The sequence below is a fragment of the Bactrocera neohumeralis genome, unplaced genomic scaffold (assembly GCF_024586455.1).
Source record: "Bactrocera neohumeralis isolate Rockhampton unplaced genomic scaffold, APGP_CSIRO_Bneo_wtdbg2-racon-allhic-juicebox.fasta_v2 cluster09, whole genome shotgun sequence".
Lineage (NCBI taxonomy): Eukaryota > Metazoa > Arthropoda > Insecta > Diptera > Tephritidae > Bactrocera > Bactrocera neohumeralis.
The window spans coordinates 7255187-7280489 of NW_026089622.1; the positions used below are offsets into that span (position 1 = coordinate 7255187).

Below are 25303 nucleotides of genomic sequence, written 5' to 3' on the forward strand. Positions count from 1 at the left end.
TACTCAGTCCGAAGTAGCACCTGTTGGCAAGAGTTATCCTGCGTTGGTTTTCCAAGCTGACATTGTTGGTGGTGTTTATACTGGTTCCAAGATAGACGAAATTATCTACGACTTCAATGTTATGACTGTCAACAGTGACGTGGGTGCCAAGTCGCGAGTGCGACGACCGCTTTGGAATCGACGAAGAGGTGGTGTGTTTCGATTCTCCTTTCACGGGTCTTTTCCAAGATTTGATTGAATGTCTTTGGCATATTTAGTTATGGATTTATCATGCTTTTAGTAGTCTTTAAGTTATATGGGGAATCCGATTTTCTCCATTTTCACACTGTCGGTAAAATTTCTTATGAGATTCGTACTCAGAAAATTTAGTTGTTGAATTAGGTGGTTTAGGAGACATGTACAATAAATTTGTTAGAGAGCGGGGCCTCACTAACTTTTGCCCACAGGTGCCCCTTGCCACTGTGATTTACAAAATTAACCAAATTAGAGCTTTATATCTTAATTTAGTGCTTAGCTAAGGCACTTTATATGTTTTCGGCTAATGGCGTTATGTGACAATGGTTCGATTACGCCCATCTAAGAACTGGACATTTTTTTTGTAGGAACCTACATACCACCTACATTCATTTCATCAAGATATCTCAATTTTTACTCAAATTACAGCAAGCACGGACAGACAGTCAACGGGATTTCAACTTTTCTCGTCATCCTGATCATTAATATATATCTATATATATAACCTTATATCTATCCCGATTAGTTTTAGGTGATACGTACAACCGTTAAGTGAACAAATCTATAAGACTCAATAACAACTGGTTGCAAGAGTATTAAAAGATTCAAATAAATGATAAAATTAATTTCTCCTAAGAAATAAGAACATTCAATATCTTCATTATTAACAGTGAAAACAAATGAAATGCAGAGAACGTATGTTTGATTTTTAAATGTTTTAATGTTTAGTAGCAATAAAGGAGGTTCATAAGATGGTATGGTTACCCCAAATCTTAAGAAGTGGAGAGGAAATTAACGAAAATCGTTTGGACACGTTCAGTCCTATTAATTGAAAATTGTAAATATGGTATTCAGATGAACACATCATACTACACGATAGAACGAACAAAAGATACTATTTTTTATTAACAAGTTGAAACTCACTCATTGTACTTCAACGTCTAGCTCAAACATACTACATACATATGTATACAAATGTACATATGTTGTCTGCGGTAATAATGTGGTGAATTCGTTAGAGTGAAATAAAAGTGTATCTTTCGGCATTAATTTACTCGCTATCTTTTTTTGTGTACGAACCTACTTTTAAAACCAGTTCTTGGAGTAAACTACAAATAAACAAGTGGAAAAATTATACAGATAGTATTGAAGTAGCTGCAAAGACTTTAGTGGCACGTAAGATAATTTATATATCTGCAAAAAAAAAAATTGATCAGTAATATATTTTATAAAAAAGTGGTTAATACAATGAAAACATCTGATCGAATTAAATTCAAGTTAAAGAACAATGCTGAAAAAATTAAACCGACAAAAAAAGATAAAGTGTAAGACGATTTGACTGTTTCTGTGTCAGTATACTATATATATTTGTCTTTACCATATACATATATAGAGAATTTTGTTCCGTGCCATTACATACAAAAGAGTTTAGAAACAAGAGCAAACTTGCACTCTCGCCTACATTTGGATGTTTCAAATTATGTGTATGCTTATATCTTTGAAAAATGTAGAACTAATACTTGTTCAATTTAAAATAAATATATATTGTTATACACTATTTCAAGTTTGAAGTTGCATATATATGTTTATTTATTATTATGCAGTTGCAAGAATACCTATGCATATGTATAAGTTTTCCTTCAAAAATTAAGCGATCCACTATCAATAACATCCAAAGTGATGATACATGTTTTATTTGCAATATAATTGAAAATAATAAGAATAAAAGTGTTCTTCATTCTACGATATTAATTTCTTATCGGCAGTAGAGGTTAGTTCACTCAATGACACGCCGTCTATGTGACGTGCAAATAACACACATTAGTTAATGTTTTGACTTTTGAAATTTTAGTGCCTTAAACTGATTTAAGACGTGATATATTATATTAAAAAAGAAACCTTAAAAATTTATTTATGTCATTAAAAACTAAAATTAAAAGTGAATTTTCGCGTATTTTCGTTTTTTTTTTTACTTACCAAAGCATTAATTGACAAATTGTGTCCACCTATTTACAAAATATAGTTCTACGAAGTTGGAACGTATGACAGTGTTTCGTTTAGTATAATAGCTTTTTAATTTTAAATTTTCAAAAAAATAATTAAGTTATAAGACTTTAATGTGCACCATACAAAATCCCATCTGCAGTTAAAAAAATGTGCTGCCCTACGAAAATTTCGCTGTGTTTTCTTCAAAACTTCTATTGCTTTATCTATCACAATTTGTGGAAACAAATCACGATTGTTGTGTATTTTCAAAGGAAAAATTTTACATGACTTGGTCTAGTTCTTAATGCTAATGTTAAGGTTTCAAATTTTCGGGGATTTTTTTAGGGTATATCCAAGGAAATTTCATAATGGGATTGAAAAAAATGAATAGTTCAAAAAAAAAACACCCTAATAAACATATACTATACATAACTCCTATACTGACAGAAACATAAGGTTTGTTAGAAAAACGAAAGCGATTATACATACTTATGTGGTATGTGGAAGTTGGGGTAGTATCGACCAGATTTTATTTAATTTTTCAAATACCATATACTACAAGTATTAGCATATCACTTACTAAAAAACTAATCATATAGAGTAAAGTCACCAGGATGTTCGAAAATCCTAAAATTTGTTATATAGGGGGAAAGTCACATTTTCGCTCTAATTTATCTATTTGAGGTACAAAGATACCCTGTTATGAGTAAAATGCCTTCTGTTACTTTCATTGGGATAACTCACACATTGGCCGATATATGCAGACAAAGTCACCCGAAAGTTCCAAAATCTTTATATTAAGTATATGGGAGCTAAGAGAAGTATTGGTCCGATTCAAACCCATTTTTGACATACAGACATACCATTATAAAAGAAGGATTATCCCTTAATTTCGGTAATACTATTGTCACACATTGCCCGTGTCAACTATAAGTATCGGGATCTAAATATTCGGTACTTAGGGACTTCAATAGTTTTTATGCATGTAAGGTGCTATCCTTATACTTCTTCCTTTTCTTCTTGTAATATGTCCGAAATAGTGCTCTAAATAGTCCGACCAAATTTTCCTCGTCTGCACCTTATTGGTATATGTGACTTTAGGGAAGTATTAACACGATTTTACCCATTTGTAACACACAGATATACTACTATCATAAAGGGTTCACTCTGAGATTCCATATAATATGTGGACCCATATTCAGTACCCAGGGGTTTGAACAGTTTTGGTTCTATTTATGCAATTTTTAGCCATACGGTGGCACACCTCAAGGGTATTCTGATATATTTTATTTTTTTTTATTATTTCATTTTATTTACAATCTGTCGTGTGACAATAAGCAAATGTTATTATTTCTATGATTCACTTTGATGCTAAAATTGCAATTTGTCCCTTCAATACATAAAGGCATTTGAAATATAATTGTACTATATATCACAATTAACTTAATTATTATTATATATACTTCACAATTTAATTAATTCAGTTAAACTTAAGATCTAAATTGTAAGTCGAAGGGATGTAGCCTTTGCAGTCTGCAAGTATCTTCACTGTTGTCCAGTAGGTTAATGGCATGTATGTTAGGGTGGCAGCTTAGGCGATTAAGATATCTTGAACTGAGTTTCTGAATCTCGCTCTTCACCAAATTTATTTCAAGATCTTTGGGTAAGTTAATATTTTTGATGTACCATGGAGCGTTTGCTATCAACCTGAGTGTTTTCGACTGATATCTTTGAATTAGTTCTACGTTCGATTTACTTGCAGTTCCCCAGATTTATATTCCATATGCCCAAATCGGTTTTAGAATGCTTTTATATAGGATCACCTTATTTTTGAGACTAAGTTTCGATTTGGGACCCAGTAGCCAGTACATTTTTCTCGTCTTGATTTTTAACTGATCTCGTTTAATTTTTATTTGTTGCTGCCATGTTAGTCTTCTGTCTAAGTGCATCCGGAGGTACTTAGTGCTAGTGCATTCTGGAATAATTGTTTGATTGAGATTGACGCTGGGGCAATCTCCTGCTTTCATGGTGAAGGTAACATGCGCTGATTTTATTTCATTTACCATAATGTTCCAATTTCGAAGACAGGATTCAACTGCGTTCAGTTGTTTTTGAACAGTTTCAGACGCTTCGTTTGCAGAGTAAGCAGATGCAAGAATGGCGGTGTCGTCCGCAAATGTGGCAACAGTTATATTTTCGTCGTTTATTATTGGCATATCGGCAGTGAAAATCGTGTACAGCGTTGGGCCAAGCACGCTACCTTGCGGAACGCCTGCTTTGACTTCGTATATGTCGGAAGTGTCATCATTAGTTCTAACGTAAAAATGTCTTCAATCTAGGTATGACCGAAGAAATAGGTAGAATTGAGCTGGTAGTTTAATTTTAATTTTATATAACAACCCCTCATGCCAGACTCTATCGAAGGCTTATTGAATGTCTAAGAAAACTGCCGAACAATACTGTTTCTCTTTGAGACATTTTAGAACGGTTTTTACGATTCTGTGGCACTGTTCTGGGGTTCCATGTAGTTGCCTGAATCCAAATTGATGGTCTGGTATAACGGATAAGGAATCCAAAACTGGCAACGATCGACGAAGAAATATTCTTTCGAATATTTTAGAGAATATTGTCAGCAAACTTATTGGTCTATAAGAGATTAATTCATTCTCGGGCTTATATGGCTTCGGAATCATTATAATTTCGGCACATTTCCATTGCGTAGGAAAGTGACTTAGCCTAAAACCACAATTAAAGATTAAAACTAGGAATAGCAAGCATTTCCTTGGTAATTGTTTGATTGTCCATGCATCAATATTATCTGGGCCAGGCGATTTAGAAATTTTCAACTGTGACACTTCTGATTGTACTTCAGTCAGTTTATCTTAATGTATTGGTTTATCCATTTGACATGGATTCTCAAGAAAAGTCTGAACAAGGCTTGAAAGTATTCGCAAGGTGGTTGCCAAAAGCGTCGGCTTTTCTTTTGTCAGATCCACACCAAGAGTTGTTTTCATCTTTTATCGGTACCTGTCGTTTCGGAGGATGTTTCAGATATTTAGTAGCTTTCGACAGATTGTATTCATCGTTTTTATTTGGATCAGCATTCTTAGGAAATTCTGCAACAGATTCTTCTTTCAGCTCTGCCAACTTGGATTTTAGTTCTTTAATTGCTTTGTTTACCCTGGTTTTGTCAACCGGATTTCTGCTATTCTGCCAGATCCTTCGAAGTCGTCTTTTCTTTTGTACCATCTGCGCTACTTCATCTGAATATGGCACACTGTTGTTACGGTATGGTTCAGATGAATTAAGAGTAGAAGCTAACGAAGCGGCTTGATGTATTTTTTGGGTGAAGTTTTCCACAGCGTTATCTAAGTCTCGTTTTTTTGTTATTTCCATGTTAAGGTTTACGTGGGACTCCAGCCAAGTTTGGAAAAATCGTATGTTCGATCTTTTGGTTAAAGAACGCTGCTTTCGGGATGTGACAACCACAGGCATATTTATATTGATAATGAAAGCGGAATGATCTGAGCTCATATCTTCACTATTCGAAATTTCTAGATGATGTGGGTTTATGCCGGTATAAATTGCGAAGTCAATTAGATCCGGAATTTTGTTGGGATCAGTCGGCCAGTATGTGGGTCTGCCAGCAGATAAAACATTTAAGCTTTTTTGAGAAACACACTTGTACGGTTCGCGGCCTTTGGGATTCGTAAGGCGTGAACCCCACCATGGATGTTTGGTATTGAAATCACCTCCGGCTAAAAATCTGGGACCCATTTTGTCGTAAAATGATTTAAAAGTTTCTTTGCTTATATTAAATCGAGGAGATATAAAGAAGTTATAATAATCGCTCCACTGCAGGTCTGGATTTTCAAAGAAGTTTCTTGAATTGATGGCACTGAAACTGGCTCTGAAACGAGTTATTTTAGTGATGATTTTATAAGAATTGCCGAACCACCGTGTGCTTTACCGGCGGGGTGGTTTGAAGTAATGAGATCGAATCCATTAATTTCAAAATAGAACTTAGCGGTAAAGTGGGTTTCTGAAACCAGTAATATATCTATATTGTTAGTTTTTATAAAATATTCAACTTCCAGTCCATGGCTGCTTAGTCCATTGGCATTCCAAATCGCTATTTTTAGACTTAATTGCATAGCTTAGTTAAGAGAGAAGACATCATATTTTTTAGTGTTGTGGTTAGCTCAATTTGTTTGGCAATCAATTCTTCGAGTTTGTCAATTTTTTCATGGCGTACTGTGGTTGTAGAAGAACTAAGTTGTCCTCTTGTTACATCAGCATAGCTACCGTTTTTATGGGGAACTTGATATTCGGCATTTGTAAGTTTGACCAAGGAAGGCCTTGTCTTATTATTAAGCGAGTCTTTTTTTGACACTAACTCCTGATAAATTTTACAACCTTTGTAATTGGCGGTATGATTTTGAAGGCAATGGAAGCATTTCGGTGGAGCTTCTCTATCTTTTGAACAAACAGACGAAGGCTGGTCTAGTGCACACTTTACACATCTATAAGGCTTTTTGCAATATTGCTTGGTGTGGCCGAAATCTTGTCAGCGGTGGCATTGTACCAAATCGTTAAGTTTTCTAGGTGGCTCAATCTTTACTACGGCATTGCATAAGCGATTTACGTCAAATACTTTTTTATTGTTTGTTGAAGGTTCAAGATCAACAAAGAATATTGACATCGGCAATTTTGAAATTTTGCTTTTTGCATTCACAATATTAGGTACAGTATGCCCGTTTTTTGCTAAGTCATGCTTGATATCATCGATAGTAATTGAAAAATGAATATTTTTTATAACTATTCGATATGGCTTATCTTCTTCCAATTAATATGTATGAAAAGTAATATTATAGGTATCTAAATAGCTAACAAGTTTTCTGTAGCAATCACTGTTTGAGGTCATTACTCTCGCTTGTTCGTCCCTGTATGACTTGTAGGTGAAATTTTCTTTACCAATAACAATTGAAAAGCTTTTCAACATTTTATTTATATCACTCACTTGAGGTACAAAAATTGGTGGTGGTTTGTGAGAAACTACAGCAGTTAACATTGAGTCCTCTTTTTCCTTAGAATTGTGTTTATTACTTTGCACGTCCAAATCTAGCACAGAAATCCGGTTTGAGTTGTTTGACCCTTCACTCATCCTTTGTTGTTATACTCTCGTAACAAAGTTGCTAAGGAGAGTATTATAGTTTTGTTCACATAACGGTTGTTTGTAAGTCCTAAAACTAAAGAGTTAGATATTGGGTGATATATAGCAAAGTGATCAGGATGACGAGTAAAGTTGAAATCCGGATGTCTGTCTGTCCGTCCGTCCGTCCGTACAAGCTGTACCTTGAGTAAAAATTGAGATATCAGGATGAAACTTGGTACACGTATTTCTTGGCTCCATAAGAAGGTTAAGTTCGAAGATGGGCAAAATCGAAATGGCAGAAGGAAGCTGCACCCAGGCTTTTTTTAAAAATTGAAAATGGGCGTAGCGTCGCCCACTTATGGACCAAAAACCAGATCTCAGGAACTACTAATCTAATTAATTTTACGGCAAAATAAAATAATATGTAAATGACGGATAATGAAATCTCGATTATCACTTTATCATGCGAGAGTATAAAATGTTCGGTGACAACCGAACTTAGTCCTTTCTTACTTGTTTTCTTCTATTTTAGTTCACACGCGTTCGGATTATTAATATTCACTTGTTTTAGTTAATAAATCCAGAGCTTAGTACGAGTACGTACGACTGCACTCACTAAGCACACATTAAGAACTCCTGATATATTTGGGGTGTTTTATTTGACCAGCCAAATAAGCTATTATCTTATTTTGTATGGAAGACTTAGCCAACATAATTATGTTTGCTTGTCATATGCTATCATAGCTTGTATATGGAACTAGAGACATTGCCAGTTCATCGCTTTTTTCATTCACAATAGCTAGGTTTTTTCCTAAAAAAAGTAGTTGGCAATAGCGATAAACCTCATTTTGACAGATGAAAATGTAAACAAACCAAAATTACAGATTTTTTGGATCAGTATTGAGTTAAAATTAAATAGTCAAATAGTTTTAGACCTCAAATAAATAAAATAAATCTATTTGTATAGTATATTAATATTTTGTTTACAAATTTGAAATTTCAAACTAAATTGTATATCAGCTGATTGTGAATATATGAAATAAGCTAAGTGCGTTTTATTTGTCCATGATTTAGCTATAAGATTGTGATGGTCAAATAAAACATGGCTGTTAATTGATTCTTGATTTATACACTGGAAAGTGAGAGTTTAAAATGGGGTTTTAAAGTGTGTTATACAATATAAAGAGAAGGCATGGCTGCCCAATTTCGCCCAATTTCATAGTAGAATAGAAAAATGTCAGAGGAATGCTACTTAGCAAATTTGGTTGAAATCGGTCGAGCGGGTTTCCAGATACGTGATTTTACCTAAAAGAGGGTGGCGCCACGCGCATCATCCACTTTTGATAACGACTCGTATAAAACCATCTCGAAGTTAAAATTTAATTTCTCTGGCGTATTGAATTATTGATTTATCGTGCTATTGAAAGTTTTTAATAGTATCATTATGTGGGGAGTGAGCGGAGTGATCGATTTCATCCATTTTCGCATTGTCGATAGAAAATTATATAATATTTGTGCTAGACAAATTTGATTGTTGTACCTTAAATAGTTTGGGAGATATGTACATTAAACTTATTAGGGGGCGGGGCCCACTTTTTCAGAATATTTTGCCCACAGGTGCCCCTGGCTACCGCAATCCTTTGTGGCAAATCAAAGTTATAGCTCTTAATTTATGTCATACCAACTCATTGGACCTGATTTTTTTTTAATTGTCTTAGTAGTTTTTAAAAAGTTGCTAAAATTAATAATAAATATCGACACTCTTCTTATAGTCTTAAATCCTACATAAATACAGAAGTTTAAATATATACTTTTTGCCAACATCCATGTGTCATTATGGACAATAATATTCCTATATGTGGATGTGACACGTTGAACCGTAGGAGTGATGCTGTTACATATTACATAAGAATGATTTTGCTCTATAGTAGGAGGACAAGTTACTAGAGTATATTTATACACTTATACTATGTTCGGACCGATATTGAAAACATCTTGAAAACACATTTGTGGGTTGTGTAATCTAAGTCGTTCGGACCGACAATGTGTGTTGTCAATGAGTTTTCACTGACAACTCACAAATTTATTTGTTTGTAGTTTTGCTTTTCCATTTTTCAATATCAATAAGGGGATTCTCTTCCTCTTGCAAGATTGCACAATGACACAAACTGCAAAAATCCTATACCGAAATGTGCAAGGCCAAGTAAACACCCATTGCAGAATCTAGTGATGTATGAACGGTTGATTCAGTTGATTTATTGATAATGACTATTGTGAATTGGCGCACTTTCTGCATACACTCTTAACAAAAAACTGTAACAAATCTTTATAACTTAAGTAGAAATTATAAAATCTGTTTAAAACTTAGCTTCTTCAACAATTTAACGACGAAATATGTATGTCTTTATGTAAAATGAAAGCAAAAACAGGGTTGCAATTATATTTTTACATGTCACTGCACGAAAATAAACATGGGTTTTGGTCTGACATATTTTATATCCATTGCAAATAATTTTCTGCGTGTGCTTGTGCAATTCGTGCACCGTGCAAGAGTTTTGCAAGAGCAAGAGAATCCCCCTAATATGACAATATCAAGTGACAGCTGGTTTTCAATGTGTTCTCGTTTGACAGATTTAACATGGACGAAAACACAAGTTTTAGGGCGCAAACATGTTTTCATTGTCGGTCCAAACATAGTATTAGCTACTTATAAATTCAAATATCTTTTTTATGCAAATTTGGGTTTCTTCTTTAGAAACAAATGGATAACATTTGGAACAATTATAATTTTGACTATTTGCACGCGTTACTACAAGGTGACAGAACCAGACCATGTTTGGTAAGTAATAACAATATTATACAATTGCAGTTACTTTAACTACTTTAAATCAAATTTTCTTGTTCTCTAGCTGGGATGAAACACATTTTGGAAAGATGGGTAGCTGGTATATTAATAGAACATTTTTCTTTGACGTCCATCCACCATTGGGAAAGGTATTCTGCTTTTTATATATCTTTATATACTAGACTATCGTTCTTTGTTAATTTTTATAATTTCGCAACACGGATCAGAAAGTTTACGGTATATAGATAAGTACTATATGTATATCAAAATTATTAGAAACGGAAAGCGTTAATATTAAATAACTGAAACGTGTAATTTTAATTTTTTTATACCCTGAATATACCATATATTAAGTTTGCCATAATGTCTGTAACACCTAGAGAGAAATGTCGGAGACCTTAGAAATATATATCTAAACGATAGGCGTGACTAACTGAATCCATTTATCCATGCCGGTCTGTCTGTCAGTTTGTGCGTCTGTCGTATGTACGCGAACTAGTTCGTCAGTTTTTAAGATATATGTAAATCACATTATTTTCTTTCTAAGAATCTGCTTATTTGCCAGAACCGACGATATCGGACCACTATAGCATATAGTTTTCATAGAAGCTGAACGATGAGAGTCGAGCACTTGCATTGACACCTTTTTTTTTACGAGATTTCAGGAAACTTGGCAAGACTTATTGCATAAGGGAGTAATACAAATTCTAAAGATATTGTTCAGATTGGATAAATATAGCCTCTAGCCATACAAACCGAGCAATCGGAATCAAGTTCTTCAAGGGAATTTTTTGTGTTTGTTAAAGATAAGCTTGGCGCAACCGAAGGCTAGGCAGGCGATATATTAAGGAGCTAAAATGTCTTTTTGAAACTAAAAACAGATTTTTTTTTTCAATATTATTTTATTTATTGGATCTGCTTATTTTTAAAGCCTAACAATAAGTCATAAAATCTTAAATCTTTTTAAAAACTAAACAAGCTCAAGCAAGTGATTGAGCTCTTTTGGTGATATGTTGCTCTTTAGTGCGCAGACATATCTTTTCTTTTAAGGCGTGTTTGATCGCAGGAATATACCAAAGCATTAGCAAAAGGGTTTGGGTGATCTCGGAGTTTAGATATATATTTAATTCTACTATCTTCTACTTCTTTCTTTACCATAGGAATACCAAGGTCTCTATGGATATTTTCATTACGCATCTACCATGGTGAACACATGATTGTTTAAAGCATTTTCGATTGGAACCTTTGTTTTATATCAATATTAGTTGCACAGGTCGTACCCCACAGTTGAATGCCATACTTTAAAATCGTCTTTATGATCGCATTATTTAAAGCAGTTTGTTGTCTAGGCTAAGTTTACAGTTTTTATTTAAAAGTCAATTTAAATTTGTAGCGATAAATGTGCAGAGAGATATGTTTTCTCCACGTGAGCCTTCTATCTAGGTGAATACGAAGATATGTTACTTCTTTCGCTTGGGGTACTAAAATACTAGGGGTATTCGCTTGCTCTTGCAAGATTGCAGATTGCAAAAATTCTATACCGAAATATACAAGGGCACGAGAGCACCCATTGCAGAATCTAGTGATATATGAACGGCTGATTTGGTCAATTTATTGTGAATGACTATCATGCATGGCTATTGTGAATTGGCGCACCTTCTGCATACATTTTTAACAAAAAAAACTGTAACAAATCTTTATAATTTAAATAGAAATTATAAAATCTATTTTAAACTTACCTTCCTCAACCATTTAACGTCGTAATATATCTTTATGTAAAATGACAGCAAAAACAGGGTTGCAATTATATTTTTGCGTGACATTGCACGCAAATACACATGGGTTTTGGTCTGACATATTTTACAGCCATTGCAAATAATTTTCTGTGTGTGTTTGTTGTTGTGTCGGTGCACCCAGAGGAAATATATGCAATTCTTGTACCGTACAAGGGTTTTGTAAGAACAAGAGAATACCCTTGCTGTTTATTTTTATTGCCAGGCACATTTTTGGTCTAAGCGCAAATGTAACAAGCTTACACTTCTGTTCATTCACATTAGCTGTGTCATCCGCAAAAGTTGAAGTTAATACATTGTTAGAAGTTTGTTGGAAAATTGTTGGAAGATCTGATGTATAAATGATGTATAGTGTTGGGCCTAAAACACTGCCCTGTGGTACACCAGCCCTTATCTGTCCTTCATCAGATACGAAATCTCCTACTTTCACCATAAATTGTTTATTGTTTGAATAAGACTCCAATATTTTATACAATTCTTGAGGTAGAATTTTTCTAATCTTATATAAAACAAGTTCATGCCACACCCTATCAAACGCCTGAGCTTCATCTAGAAATATTGCAGTACAGTACTCCGTGTGCTGAAATGCTTTCCTTATTTCGTTAGTAATTCTATTTACTTTCTCTATTGTGCCATGTTTCGCACGAAATCCAAATTGATGTGTTGGTATTGTATAATTTTCGTAGAGGAAAGGAGACAACTTTGATAGTAATACTTTTTAAATATTTTAGAAAGACGGGGTAAAAGACTGATTGGTCTATATGAAGGCGGCTGGGTTAAGTCTTTCTTAGGTTTATCTATCAAGATAATCTGCAAATTTTTCCATGAAATTGATAGTACCTTTCCGAAACTAAGAAATGCATTGAGGAGCAAAGTAAGCACCTCTACAGCAATTATTGGTAACTCAATTAGCATTTTTGGGGTAATGTTATCATGTCCCGGAGACTTTTTTGGATCAAGTTCTTTTATGATTCGAATAATTTCAGAAGGTAAAGTCTTAAAAGACTCGAGCAACTCTTTGGCTGTGTTGGGTAAGATTGATAGCTTAAAGTTTCTCTTTGGAAAATTAGGTTGAAATACCTTTTTTAGGTGATTTGCAAAACAATTAGCCGTTTCCTCGTCACTTCGAACCCAATTTCCACCCAAGTCTCTTATAGGCATGTTGGTGGCTTCCTGGACTTTTGGGCTTTCCAAAGGGAATTTTGCTTGTTGGAATTTGGACACAGCTTCCTTATATACGTTTCGGTGTTGAATTCTTCCTCACGTTTAAGCGCTTTTTTTTAATTTGCGTACAGCAGATTTTAATTGAAGCTGAATGGAAGGGAAACGAATTATCTGCCATTCACGTCTTGCACGCCTTTTTTCATTTACAAGCTGTTCTATTTCTCTATTAGTGATTTTTCTGGGACCAAGCGGCTATAGTTTTTGTTTGGTATTGCTAAGTCAGCTGCGCTAGTTATTATATCATTGAGTTCTCTTATGCTTTCGTCAATATCTCTTCCTGTATTTATTTTGTACTCAACATTAATGTGACTACTGACTTATTTTTTATATTTTAGCCAATTCGTTTTTTAAGATGTTAGACCCACTTTTGGATCAACAATAAAGAATATGGGTTGTTCACAAGATATGTATATTTAAATTAAACATAGCATATCAAAATATTTTTTTTTTTACACAAATAAAAAAAATTAAAGTTAAAGCTTAAAATGAGCATAATTTATATCAAAAAAGTTTACGTACACTTATGATTGTTTATATAAATCAAAAGTAATTACAATACCTTTAACGGGTTTTGGCCTACATTTTGTTGCTATTAGTGTCCCTAGATATTGTTGTATGAAGATATTTTGACCCATTAAGTCCATGATCCAGCTTTTTGCCTTATTTTGATCAGTACGATGCGGGACCTATGGAGTTATTTTTATTTCCATAACAACCATTCACGTACAAGATAAGTTGTGTGTTTTGGGTCGTTATCCTGTGGTAAATATCAACTGTTATGTCAGATACATATGCTACATTTTGTTGCTATTAGTGTCCCTAAAGTTCAATTTCAGATATTTTGAATAGCTTTTTGGATTAATGTCTAGCGATTGCGGGACCTATGGAGTTATTTTTATTTCCATAACAACCATTATACTATATTTTTGATAACAGCCGATTTACATCTTTTTCTTAAAAAATCAATTAAATCAGTAAGGATTTTGTTGAAGACTAGGTTATCAAGATAGTCGCGCGTCGTAACCATAGATATTATTAATCAAGGTTATTGTGCGTATTTAAACAATATTTAAACAAACCGTATTGGTTTTCGGAAAACATTGTGTGAACCCGATTCAAAATTTAATAAATTTGTATTTTAGATCACGAAAAGTGTGGAGAAAGATCAATGAAGAGTCGGAAGGACAAAATGTATTCAATGGTAGAGCACTGTGGGGGTAATGTTATGGTTTGCGGGTGTATGGTTGCATCTAGAGTTGGACATTTGGACTTTATTAGTGAAAACATGGAAAAGCATATGTATCTGAACATTTTAGGAAAAAAATTTAAATTTTAAGTGTGATTAAATCGGCTGTTAATAGCAGCAAAACTAATTTCCAACAGGATACCGACCCAAAATACATGTCTTATCTTGTACATGAATGGTTGTTATGGAAATAAAAATAACTCCATAGGTCCCGCAATCGCTAGACATTAATCCTATTCAAAATATCTGGAACTTTTTGGAAAACCGTATTCGAAAACATCGAATTTCATCGAAAGCTGGATCATGGACTTAATGGGTCAAAATATCCGGAAATAATACTAGAAATTATGGGGAGCATATAACAATATTCAGGGACAGTAATAGCAACAAAATTAGGCCAAAACCCGTTAAAAGTATTGTAATTACTTTTGATTTATATAAACAATATGACTTTTTTGATATAAATTATGCTCATTTTGCATTTAACTTAAATTTTTTTTATTTGTGTAAAAAAAAAATATTTTGATATGCTATGTTTAATGTTAAATATACATATCTTGAAATGGATAGAAAAAAACCACAAAATTTATTAATTTTGAAACAAATAAACGTGTCGAAATTTAATAGAACTAGGTGTATGTAAACTTTTTTGGTCCACTGTATATTTTTGATTACAGCAAAATCAATTAAATCTGGCATTTTGTTACGAACACTAGGCAAATATGTCGGCTTACCAGGAGATATTATTTCAAGGTTATTGTGCCTATTTATAACAGTTTCATGCAGCTGTCGCCCTTTCGGATTAATTAGTCGTGAACCCCAATACATGTGTTTTGTATTTTATTCTCCACCTGCCATAAATCTAGCACCCCGCGATTCAAAAGGCTTTGTAAATTGGATGCCTGTAATTTTAAACCGAGGTGGACAGTATTTAGCCGTCAGGTTTAGGTCTCCACAGCGATTTTGTATAGATATTGTTGTAACTTGTAATTGCGCTGTATTTGTCGAACCAACACTGCTGTTCCACCATGTGCCTTTCCATCTGGGTGATTTGTAACATAGATTCTAAATCCAGGTATAAAGAAATTGTTTTTATTCGTAGGATGCGTTTCTGACAAAAGCATGACATCTATATTATTTTCATCAAGAAATATAATAAGCTCCAATTTATGTTGGCATTCTACATATATACAAATATTCAATACAGTAATTTTTTACTTAAAAAAGTTTGCAACATTTGGTTTTGTGATATGATTATATCTTTAATCATATTTTGCATTGTGGACATAAATTGTGTCAAGGTTGAAAATCATAGTTTCAACGCTTCCATTTGGTTTCACCATATCTGCATAGCTCCCATGTGTCGGCATTCACGACTGTGGCGGTACACTTTGCATCGCCGTTAGGCTCTTTGCTCAGTAAGACTCTGTTGCCATTTAAGATTTCTGGCTTTTTATGATTTGGCGTGCCTGGTTGAAATTTTTTGGTATTGACCGCGGATTTAACTGGACTTAATTTCCTTTTTACGTTAATGTAGCGATCAATACCAGTTTGAACAGACGGTTCTTTTTTGCTTGATACATTCTCACATTTCATTTTGTTTTCCTTCGCTGTCCTGGTGCTTGCTGGTATCTGCATACTGGTTGCTGTCTACGCATTTGTTGTTGCCCGATTGCTGTTTTCTGCAGCTTCTGCTGACTGCGAACTTTGCTCACTTTCCATTACTGCTGATCGTTGCAATGACTCATCATCGCCGTTACATGTGGTTTTGCCAGGCGTTGCTTTTGCAGGCTCGACAAAGCTAAGAAGGCATTTAAGGAATGCCTACGGCCTTGCCGGTGAGGCTGGGAAATACTCATTATTGTTATTTTTATACTCTCGCAAAAAAGTTGCTAAGGAGAGTATTATATCGGGTGATTTTTTAAGAGCTTGATAACTTTTTTTAAAAAAAAAACGCATGAAATTTGCAAAATCTCATCGGTTCTTTATTTGAAACGTTAGATTGGTTCATGACATTTACTTTTTGAAGATAATTTCATTTAAATATTGACCGCGGCTGCGTCTTAGGTGGTCCATTCGGAAAGTCCAATTTTGGGCACGTCGAATTTTCAGTGAATGGGCCCTAGAAAAGTTGGCAGAAAATCCGCTTTTTTATCGACAAATTTTGTTCAGCGATGAGGCTCATTTCTGGTTGAATGGCTACGTGCCCAAAATTGCCGCATTTGGGTGAAAAAATTTGTCGATAAACCAGAAACATTTAAATGAAATTATCTTCAAAAAGTAAATGTCATGAACCAATCTAACGTTTCAAATAAAGAACCGATGAGATTTTGCAAATTTTATGCGTTTTTTTTTTAAAAAAAGTTATCAAGCTCTTAAAAAATCACCCGATAGTTTTGTTCACATAACGGTTGTTTGTAAGTCCTAAAACTAAAAGAGTCAGATATAGGGTTATATATACCAAAGTGATCAGGGTGACGAGTAGAGTTGAAATCCGGATGTCTGTCTGTCCGTCCGTCCGTCTGTTCGTCCGTGCAAGCTGTAACTTGAGTTATCATGATGAAACTTATTACAGGTATTTCTTGGCTCCATAGGAAGGTTAAGTTCGAAGATGGGCAAAATCGGCACACTGCCACGCCCACAAAATGGCGAAAAACGAAAACCTATAAAGTGTCATAACTAAGCCATAACTAAAGATATTAAAGTGAAATTTGGCACAAAGGATCGCATTAGAAAGGGGCATATTTGGACGTAATTTTTTTGGAAAAGTGGGCGTGGCCCCGCCCCCTAATAAGTTTTTTATACATATCTCGGAAGCTATTATAGCTATGTCAACCAAACTCTATAGAGTCGTTTCCTTCAGGCATTTCCATATGGGTTTTTCCATAGAAAGGTCTACCGGGAGCAAAAATTAAAATAGTGATAAACAAATAATTTTTTCTGATATTATATAAAAAATATATATATATTTTTATAATATAATATGATTTGCAGCTTATCTCAAGGGTTTTTGTTAGAAAAATGACCTGAAAGTTGAAATAGCGTAGAAAGTAGCATTTGTGTACCTTTAATGCCTTTTTATTTTTGTATTTTTTGATAATACGTAAATTCTTATTATGTTTGCACTAGTCTTATTAAATCTTGCTAGGAACAACAATGAATACAAAAAAATCAACGAGACCAAACGAAGCTCGATAACGGTAAATTTTTATTTTGCTTTCATTGATATTGTTTTGTCGCGTTCTTGTCCGTAAATCATTATTTTTTATCAGTAGTTTGCGATCGATCGTAACACGTGGCTGCAAATTTATATTTAAATCAATTTTAGTGACCTAAATTTAAAAAAAAAGTTTCAGTATCTTATATTCATACAAAATATTTTAATTGGTTTTTGAAGTGTGTCGCGTTCGCTACCGTAAGTATAACTTTTTTGAAAAATATTTTTTTTTTGCTTTTTTTAGCATGTATATTTATTTATATAGATTGGTAAAACATGTGGCTTAGCAAGAAAAGAAATATCAAAACCCGAAAACTGCATTCGATCTCCTGTGACGATCATTTGAAATTAAAAGTAGCTCAAACCGCATATTCATTGAAAAAAAATATTTCATAAAAAAAACATTTCTCATTTATTTTTACTTATTTTCTTATATGAATTTTTATTTTTGTTTTCAATTTCATTTTTTGAATTTGAATTATTATAGTAATCGTCATTAGAATCATGGAAGGCAAATATGTCGCGTTCTAAATGTCACGTGCTAAATTAGATTAAGCTTGTAAAAAAAACACCGATGAAAATATATCAACAAGAAATGTATCAAAAGAAGCCCTTTTTAGTCCTTTTTAGTTTAAATTAATCATTCTAAAATATATTGTTGCGTTTCGCAGAATCTTGCATTTTTCTATATGTAATCGAAAGCAAGTTCTATTTTTTGTCGCGTTCTTGATCCCATGTTTATTGCTAATGAATTGGAAACAAATTATCGAAAGCTCCTACATTTTGTACTATGCATGGTGATAATGAAAAGCTTTCGAATAGTAACAACACATTTTTTTTGTTAATTTTTTTACTTTTGGTTTATGCACTTCAAAGGCGTACGACTGTCGCGTTCTCGACCATGGAAATACCCATATGCAGTTCAAAAATGGAAGAAATCGGAAAATAACCACGCCCACCTCCCATACAAAGGTTATGTTGAAAATCACTAAAAGTGCGTTAGCCGACTAACAAAAAACGTCAGAAACACTAAATTTTACGGAAGAAATGGCAGAAGGAAGCTGCACCCAGGCTTTTTTTTTAAATTGAAAATGGGCGATTTCAATGAAATGCGGTGTATAATATTTTCTTAACCCCCTGATGACATGTACGAAATATGGGTGAAATCGGTTCACAACCACGCCTTCTTCCAATATAAGGCTATTTTGAATTCCTTCTCTGTATAATATCGTCCCGTCAATATAACAATAGCGTATAATTTTTTTGGGGTTTTGAGAAAATCGAGTTTAAAGTTTTTGTCAAATCAGATGTCTATTAAAACCTCAATATCGCGGTAAATAAAAATTCTTCATAGTGGATTTTTCGATGAGTACATTATACCGTTTCTTGTCTTTAAATTTACCAAGTTTTTTTATTCTACGCATCCTTTAAGGCCATAATTATGTTATTCAAGGCGCAAGTCCTCCATATAGGCCATTTTATTTTTTAAGGAATTCGTATGATGTATCTGATACACTATTTTATTTTGTATGGTATACGCTGTTTTATTCAATAATTTTACGGTATTTTTATTAAAATATTTGATCTCAAAAATATCAATTTATAACATTATAAAACAGTAATTAATTCATAGTTTTGGTAATTCAGTGGCATTTATTCATTACTTTCCAATTTGGGTTATTATAAACCAAAAATTATGACACATGAAGGTATAATTGCGTAAATCAAAAATAACTAGAAATTCATTCGTCTTCATTCTCTTCCTCTGCTACATCTGGCTCATCTAAACAATTTCGCTTGTTTCCACCTCGTAAATTAAAAAAAATGACTGCGAGCCACGAGGAATTCCACCTTTTTCAAATTTTAAAGTAAGCTTTCGATTACAAAAAAATGAAACGAAAAGTTGAACACTTCTTTTTGAGTATCTCTACGTCCGGAGGAAATCAAACTCATCTGTCTTTGGAGCATTTTCCACAACGACTGGTGGTTTCGTGTCACAGCCTGTTGATATTTACCTTGCTTACTTCACTTATTATATAAAAGACGATACTCACTCAGATGTTTAAAATCAATATTTTTAATGAACAAACTTTCTCTGCGAAATGAATTTGCAAGCTGAAATTTCAAATGACTACAATATTTCCTTGGCATTCATGTAGTCAAAACAACGTAAAAATCGCATAGGCTACTACTCTTGTAAATTTCTGATAAAACTTTCGAATTTGTATTGAAAATAAAACAGCTTATGTGGAGTATAGAAATGGTCGGAATAAAACTATTTCTCAAACAATAGTGTATATTATTATAAGCTATTTTATGAGTTAAAGTTTTGATAAATTGTATTTATTTCTACAGGCTAAAATGGAGTATAATGCGCATACACTATTATTCTTTTAACAACTTTGCAGTAGCAATTTCAAGCAAAATAGCGCATATGAGCTTATACACTTATTGAAGGAATTTTTTTAACATGAAATTATACACCATTTTTTCCAATGACATTTTGACCCACTTTGTGGAAGTAGAATTTGACGAAATGTTGACCAGACATAGAATCAATGATGGAGATTCTAAATATGCAATAAAAAAATAATGGCGTATGAGCACATACGCTATTGTTATATTGAGGGGACGATATATACATTAGGAACCAATGATGATAGCGGAATAAAACTTTACACAAATACGGTATTTGAAAAATATGTAAATGACGGATAATGAAATCTCGATTATCACTTTATCATGCGAGAGTATAAAATGTTCGGTGACACCCGAACTAAGCTCTTCCTTACTTGTTTTTTTTTTTGTTTTTATCTATTTTTTTCGTGCACTGTTTTTAATGATTATAATTAATAGTTTTTAGCTCTAGTTTTTGTTTGATTGCTTGTTTTTAAATTATTATTATTGTTTGTTTACTCTTTTACAAAAAGCCCAAACAAAATAGAACTATTGGTACAATCGGCATTTCGAATATATCGGTCAGGGTTTGAGTTATCTTCATAAAATTGCCAAGAAACATGTTTTTGAGTATACTTGAGAAATTCCCAAAAAATAATTCAACTAGCTTTGCCCCTCAGTGTTAGCGGCGGGCCATTAGGAATTTAAATTGTGTATTAACAGTACAAATAATGACTATTCACATTTTAAAAAGCAAAATATTATAAATTTATTTCCACCAATTTTTTTTTGGGCGGGAGGAAACCTCTTTGACGCAACCACACCTCGTCAGCCAGTGTTTCTTGTAAACTCAGAGATACTTTAGTAGTAAGGTTATCTTCCGAGCTAACAACATTGCTAAATAGGCTGTCTCCTCAACAATACGCTTGTGCGATAGGTCCAGAACGCTGATCTGCCGGTAATCACCTGCTAGCAATACAGCCACTTCACTCATCAAGATTCGATTATCCTGAATATCATGCCAGCTGCGATCAGGTGCTTCAATTGCTCGCTTGTGCTACATTGTGCATTCGTTCTATATATATATATTTACACAATACAATAGATCATCGCGACTAATAGATCTGCGGATGTTGCAAGTGGGCGTTTCTTCAACTATACTAGCATCAAGTTCAGTAAAAAAAAGTTTTGCCCCTCTGGTCCTGGCACTATAGGGCGTTGTCCATAGTTGGGTCACAGTGACCGTGGTCTTCAAGCAGACACATCAGCTCTTAAAAACTGATGGGGCCTCGGATTCAAGTTAGCAGCAACCAAACACAATTACACTCAGAGTGTGTTGTGAACGGTATGAATTGTATCCAAGGCATCTGAGGCTTTCACTCTAGGCCAATCGTCGACGGGGGCGCCTTGCACGATTTAATATTTCCGGGTCTCGAAACAAAAAAAAAATATATTTTTAGCTCTACCGAAGCGGAGCGTTCTTTATTTAAACTTGTTTAGCTAATAACTAAAGACGAGGCGAGGATGTGTGTTGTCTCCATCTGCAACAAGATTAGATTGTTGGCTGCAGTTTTGTAGTTACGCCAATGGAAAGGTAGTGAAGTGGCGTGATACAGCATGATGTCGTCGCTTGTTGCTATGCTAATTAGTTTGATATGAAGAATGCGTAGTGCGTCCTTTAACACCCTCCTTCTAAAAATAAAGCTCCTGATTTATATTAGTTTTAATGCATCTCTTCTGATTAAATGTTCATTTCATTTTTCTCTAAGGATTTGTCGGTTCTCTTTCGTGTTTTTTCTTGCAACTTTAATTTTTTACATTTTAATGTGGCACAGTATAATTTAAAGGATATAAATATAGATATTGCTAATATACAAATGACGACAATAATTATAAATGTACACCTTACAGGGTGTTCATCAAAGGGTATTATAAAAGTATGTAAATTTAGTATATTGCTAAATTTGTATTCTAAACTACTTTCTAAAATTATTAATATCTTTATTCTTTCTTCTGTGGGGGTAGCTTTACAAATTGATCAATTTCTTCTTTTTTATTATGGTATATATCGATACCAAATTACATAGTTTTAACAGATCGTAAAAGGTTTGTTTGTTCGTAAGTTTTATTATTTATTACATCTGTTCCTTCTACAATTATGTTACCTTCACTTATTTGTTTAATTGGTTCATTATTTTATTTTTTTGTTTTACCTCTTTACTTTCTAGTATGGGTATTGTACAATTATCTGTGTTTGCTTATTATATATATATCTTCTTCTTCTTAATTGGCGTAGACACCGATAAGGGGGTTATAGCCGAGTTAACAACAGCGCGCCAGTCGTTTCTTCTTTTCGCTACGTGGCGCCAATTGGATATTCCAAGCGAAGCCAGGTCCTTCTCCACTTGGTCCTTCCAACGGAGGTCTTCCTCTTCCTCTGCTTCCCCCGGCGGGTACAGCGTCGAATACTTTCAGAGCTGGAGTGTTTTCGTCCATTCGGACAACATGACCTAGCCAGCGTAGCCGCTGTCTTCTGTCGTCGTATATCTCGTACAGCTCATCGTTCCATCGAATGCGATATTCGCCGTAGCCAATGCAAAAAGGACCATAAATCTTTCGCAGAACTTTTCTCTCGAAAACTCGTAATGCCGACTCATCGGTTGATGTCATCGTCTAAGCCTCTGCACCATATAGCAGGACGGAAATAATGAGCGACTTATAGAGTTTGGCTTTTGTTCGTCGAGAGAGGACTTTACTTCTCAATTGCCTACTCAGTCCGAGTAGCACCTGTTGGCAAGAGCAATTCTGCGTTGGATTTCCAGGCTGTCATTGTTGGTGGTGTTAATACTGGTTCCTAAATGGACGAAATTATCTCCTACTTCAAAGTTGTCAACAGTGACGTGAGTACCAAGTCGCGAGTACGACGACTGTTTGTTTGATGACAGCAGATATTTCGTCTTGCCCTCGTTCACTGCCAGACCCATTTCTTTTACTTCCTGGTCCAGCCTGGAGAAAGCAGAACTAACGGCGCGGGTGTTGAGGCCGATGATATCAATATCATCGGCATATACCAGCAGCTGTACACTCTTATAAAAGATTGTACCTGCTCGATTAAGTTCTGCAGCTCGAATAATTATCTCCAGCAGCAGATTGAAGAAGTCGCACGATAGGGAGTCGCCTTGTCTGAAACCTCGTTTGGTATTGAACGGCTAGGAGAGGTCCTTCTCTATCCTGACGGAGCTTTTCGTGTTGCTCAACGTCAGTTTACACAGCCGTATTAGTTTTGCGGGGATACCAAATTCAGACATCGCGGCATAAAGGCAGCTCCTTTTCGCGCTGTCGAAAGCAGCTTTGAAATCGACGAAGAGGTGGTGTGTGTTGATTCTCCTTTCACAGGTCTTTTCCAAGATTTGGCGCATGGTGAATATCTGGTCGGTTGTTGATTTGCCAGGTCTAAAGCCACACTGATAAGGTCCAATCAGTTTGTTGACGGTGGGCTCTAATCTTTCACACAATACCCTCGATAGAATCTTATATGCGATGTTGAGGAGGCTAATCCCACGGTAGTTGACGCAGATTGTGGGGTCCCTTTTTTTATGGATTGGGTATAGCGCACTTAAATTCCAATCGTTGGGCATGCTTTCGTCCGGCCATATTTTACAAAGAAGCTGATGCATGCCCCCTATCAGTACTTCGCCGCCGTGTTTGAATAGTTCGGCCGGCATCGGCCCCCGCCGCTTTGTTGTTCTTCAGACGGGTAATTGCTTTTCGAACTACTTCATGATCGGGCAATGGAACGTCGGCTCCATCGTCATCGATTGCGGAATCGGGTTCGCCTTCTCCTGGCGTTGTGTGTTCACTGCCATTCAGCAGGCTGGAGAAGTGCTCCCTCCATAATTTAAGTATGCTCTGGGCATCGCACAGTGGAAGAAATGGTCAATCTAGCGGCGGTTTCTTAATAGCTTTTTAAATACAATGAAAAAATACATTACTTTATTCTAAAAATACGTGTTAATTATTTATTTATATCGGGTGATTTTTTAAGAGCTTGATAACTTTTTTTAAAAAAAAAACGCATAAAATTTGCAAAATCTCATCGGTTCTTTATTTGAAACGTTAGAATGGTTCATGACATTTACTTTTTGAAGATAATTTCATTTAAATGGTGACCGCGGCTGCGTCTTAGGTGGTCCATTCGGAAAGTCCAATTTTGGGCAACTTTTTCGAGCATTTCGGCCGGAATAGCCCGAATTTCTTCGGAAATGTTGTCTTCTAAAGCTGGAATAGTTGCTGGCTTATTTCTGTAGACTTTAGACTTGACGTAGCCCCACAAAAAATAGTCTAAAGGCGTTAAATCGCATGATCTTGGTGGCCAACTTACGGGTCCATTTCTTGAGATGAATTGTTCTCCGAAGTTTTCCCTCAAAATGGCCATAGAATCGCGAGCTGTGTGGCATGTAGCGCCATCTTGTTGAAACCACATGTCAACCAAGTTCAGTTCTTCCATTTTTGGCAACAAAAAGTTTGTTAGCATCGAACGATAGCGATCGCCATTCACCGTAACGTTGCGTCCAACAGCATCTTTGAAAAAATACGGTCCAATGATTCCACCAGCGTACAAACCACACCAAACAGTGCATTTTTCGGGATGCATGGGCAGTTGGCCACCAAGATCATGCGATTTAACGCCTTTAGACTATTTTTTGTGGGGCTACGTCAAGTCTAAAGTCTACAGAAATAAGCCAGCAACTATTCCAGCTTTGGAAGACAACATTTCCGAAGAAATTCGGGCTATTCCGGCCGAAATGCTCGAAAAAGTTGCCCAAAATTGGACTTTCCGAATGGACCACCTAAGACGCAGCCGCGGTCAACATTTAAATGAAATTATCTTCAAAAAGTAAATGTCATGAACCAATCTAACGTTTCAAATAAAGAACCGATGAGATTTTGCAAATTTTATGCGTTTTTTTTTTAAAAAAAGTTATCAAGCTCTTAAAAAATCACCCGATAGAAAATAGAATAGAAAAAAAACTATTCAGAGTCGGAGCTCTCAGAATTACTACCGTCAGGTAGATCATTTATATGTAAAAGAAGGTTTTTGACCTCATCATCTATTTCAATGTGATTTTTGGAGTACTTGGAGGTGCTTTTAGACTTAGATGTAAAATTAGGATCTGAAGAAACTAAAAGAGTGTGTATTAAGTCT

At 34.7% G+C, this 25303-nt stretch overlaps 1 protein-coding gene across 3 annotated transcripts in view; it reads left to right on the plus strand.

Moving 5' to 3' along the window:
• The first annotated feature begins 1163 nt into the window (after positions 1-1163).
• LOC126764484 (protein O-mannosyl-transferase 2) overlaps positions 1164-25303 on the plus strand; it is a 131646-nt gene continuing 107506 nt past the window's right edge. Inside the window, exons 1-3 of one of the 3 annotated variants that reach the window (XM_050482190.1) lie at positions 1164-1559; positions 10131-10214; positions 10285-10369. In XM_050482190.1, the coding sequence (XP_050338147.1) occupies positions 1483-1559; positions 10131-10214; positions 10285-10369 (246 nt within the window). In that variant the 5' untranslated portion in view covers positions 1164-1482. Of the gene's footprint in view, positions 1560-1986; positions 2006-10130; positions 10215-10284; positions 10370-25303 lie in introns of those variants that run through there. The other 2 variants (XM_050482191.1, XM_050482192.1) reach the window with 2 other exon arrangements.